At 37.4% G+C, this 3,275-nt stretch overlaps 1 protein-coding gene across 1 annotated transcript; it reads right to left on the reverse strand.

The window, feature by feature from the left end:
* Positions 1-448: 448 nt before the first annotated feature.
* LOC124633107 (ecdysone oxidase-like) lies at positions 449-3,043 on the reverse strand. Its single transcript, XM_047168203.1, has 4 exons — positions 3,036-3,043; positions 2,774-2,901; positions 2,412-2,545; positions 449-2,212 (listed from the first exon to the last, which is right to left on the reverse strand). The coding sequence occupies exons 1-4, from the start codon at positions 3,041-3,043 to the stop codon at positions 632-634; spliced, it is 1,851 nt and encodes a 616-aa protein (XP_047024159.1). The 3' UTR covers positions 449-631.
* Between the last annotated feature and the right edge of the window lie 232 nt (positions 3,044-3,275).

Below are 3,275 nucleotides of genomic sequence, written 5' to 3' on the forward strand. Positions count from 1 at the left end.
TCAAATTCCATAGGAACAACGGTATTGTTTTTCGCTTAATAATTCTGTTTAAGGCCGCTGCCTCGAATTTTGCGGGCAGCGGGGCGGCAGCGGCGGCGGCGCGGGCGGTCACCGTTTGACTGGAGCTCACCGCTCGTTGCCCGCTCCCCGCGCCGCTGTATTCGAGGGCCGGTCCATTTGATTACACGCGTAAGATCCTGCCGCTCCCGCGCCGCCGCCGCTGCCGCCCCGCTGCCCGCAAAATTCGAGGCAGCGGCCTTATAGTTCCGGTATTTGCCAGTTCTAAATAAACGGTTTAGTTATTTTAGTTTGTAGTCGGATATATTTTTAGCGAACCGTTTGGGTGGTCTCTCGGGGTTTGGAATGCGAGATATTTTAACCAAGTACTAATACCAAAATCCAAACTGTTATTTTATTTAATGCTTTATACAAAATTACAAACAAAATGAATTGGTAAAATATTTAATGATTTTAATTACTTACATAAAATATATTGTGTAACGTATATCTATATTACAAGTACTTTATAAATTAATCCGTAGGATAAAATTAAACTCTTCATGCTATTTATTCACAATTTTACCATCCAAAATGAAGCTAGAGTGGCTTTTATTTGAAGAGGATTTGCACTTCAAACATCGTGTACTCGTCTTGTCTTATTATGATCCTCTTTTATTAAATCAGCTGCTCTTTCAGCGATCATTATTGTGGGAGATAGAACGTTTCCACTGATTATAGATGGTGTTACGCTAGCATCCACAACGCGAAGCCCACAGATACCATGCACCTTCAGACGACTGTCAACCACCGAACTAGTTATATCACGACCCATCTTTGCCGTGGACACTGGATGGTAAACTGTAGTAGCAAAATTGATAGAGATACACTTCCAGTAATCGGTACATCCAAACTCATAATCATTACAGGCATCGATGTCGACCCTGCCTAGTACTGCATTGATTGATTTGAAGAAAGTCGTATTTACAATCTTCACTAACGTTTCTATACTAGTTGCAGCAAGCTCTAAATCTCTAGAATCATCATAGTTGTTATAATATATGAGAGGATGATCGTTTGGATTATTTGATTTCAGAGAAATGTTTCCTCTAGTAAATGGATGCAGTACAGTTGCCCTAAGCTGAATTAATGCCTTATTTTGACTTTGCTTTAATATAGAATTTTCTACTGACTGAACAAATTCTGCAGCAAAGGATTTTATACTTTCATCATTCTTCTTGTTGACTATGATAAGTGCTTGGAAGTCAGGATATGAAGCGTTGCGTCTTTCTGAGTAAAATGCAGTAATGTCACCATAGACATGCCTTCCCAAATAACCTTGACGATCATATAGGTATCTTATAGTTTCAAAATATTTTGTGGCGTCATCACTTTTTTCAGGTTCGTCAGCAAATACTGGAATCATTACAGTAGTGTGATCATGTAAATTCTGACCAACCATTGGGGAGTCAAGTATTGGTTCAATGTTTTTATCTGCAAGATGTTTTTTAGGTCCTATGCCAGATAACATTAGCAATTGGGGTGTGTTTATAGAACCAGCGCTGATAATAATCTCACGTTTTGCTTTTATCGTCAACTTTGTGCCATTGTGATCTACTCGAACACCCCATGCCTTTTTTTCATGAAACAAAATTTTCGTAGCAAAAGTCTTCTTAACTATCTTTAAGTTTTTTCTGAACCCTGCTATAGGGTTTAAATAGGCTGTAGCCGCACTTACTCTTTTTCCATTACTAGCTGTAGATCTAAAGCGTCCAGAACCTAAATTACCAACTGTGTTTAAATCGGGTACATTTTTCATACCGATTTCGTCTAATGCAGAAAGTAAGCCATCATACACGGTGGTATTTGTTACGTTAAAAGTATTGACAGTTACGGGCCCACAGCAACCGTAATGATTCTTAACTACGCGGTTTCTCAAGAGTACAGGGTCTTGTAAACTTTCGGATATTTTGGTGTATTTTCTGACAATATCTGGATGCCATTCGGTATTGCCGTCGTCATACCAAGTCTGGTAATCATGAGGGTTTCCTTGTACGTAAGCCATCACGTTCATAGCGCTGCTACCTCCAAGCATTTTACCCCTCGGCCATTGTACGTTTCCACCCTTGTACACTTGGTTTGTGATTCCATTATTTACAGTCGCATATTTCCAGTCAAAGTCCGATCCATAGAGATTGGTTGATAAACCTGGAACCTGTGGAAGCAAATATAATTTTACAAGAAACCTTATTAGGTGCAGCTGGCTGAACCAATTTTACTAGTAAGAAGCGACTGTAATCACAAGACCCCAGTCACCCCAGGTAACAAGATACTCTTTAGCAAGAAACCTAATCGGATTTTTTGGAATTTCTCATCAGTATCTATATGTGTACTGTATCAATAGGTTAACTCACCTCTGATTCTATCGGTGGGTTTCCACCAGCTTCTATAAGTAATACACTCCAATCCTCAACTTCAGTAAGTCTGTTGGCTAGTACGCTACCTGCTGTTCCACCACCCACGATTACGAAGTCATACTCTTCAGAATCTGTAATTAATTGTAAGGAAAATATTGTTTTATCACACCCTTCACTTACCAGAAGTATGAATGTGTATAAAAAGTAGGTATGTTTATAAGATTTAATTATTGTTCTCGCATATGATATTTGCATTGTTTAACTCAATCTTAATTGAATCGAGTTACATTTTTTGTACTAGACTACTCATTACAGAATCAGTAAATCACATGGTTTCATTGCTCTAAGCCTACACCTACCTTGAACTTCAGCCCCAACTGGCCAATTCTTGGTCTGTACCATACATTGTGCAGCCAAGAAGAATTCAATAGCAGACAAAAATGTACTTGGACCTGCACCCGTCGTTGGAGCTATGCAAGCCTCGTTACTATAATAAGAAACAATACGTTTTTGTAATAACAGAATAGTACTTTTATTTACGCAGATATTTACATTATTTTGAAGTAAAATAAATCTATATTTTAAAAAATTGTTGTAATTTAAGAACTTTGTTTGACTTACCTGAACATTTCTTATTCAAAATTTCACCAACATGTAGACACAATTTTCTTTTTGTTTATAATTTTTAGAAAATACAGTCTTAAATTAATGTTAATTTAATTAAATTAAATAATTGAAACTACATAATTTTACGAAAATTACTGTACTGCCTAGGCTGGCAGAATAAATACGTCTAAACGCCTTGAAATAAAACCTTCTAATATAAGCAACACAATGATAATACCTACATTAAAATTTAAT

Source organism: Helicoverpa zea, chromosome 9 (assembly GCF_022581195.2).
Source record: "Helicoverpa zea isolate HzStark_Cry1AcR chromosome 9, ilHelZeax1.1, whole genome shotgun sequence".
In the NCBI taxonomy this organism is placed as follows: Eukaryota; Metazoa; Arthropoda; class Insecta; order Lepidoptera; family Noctuidae; genus Helicoverpa; species Helicoverpa zea.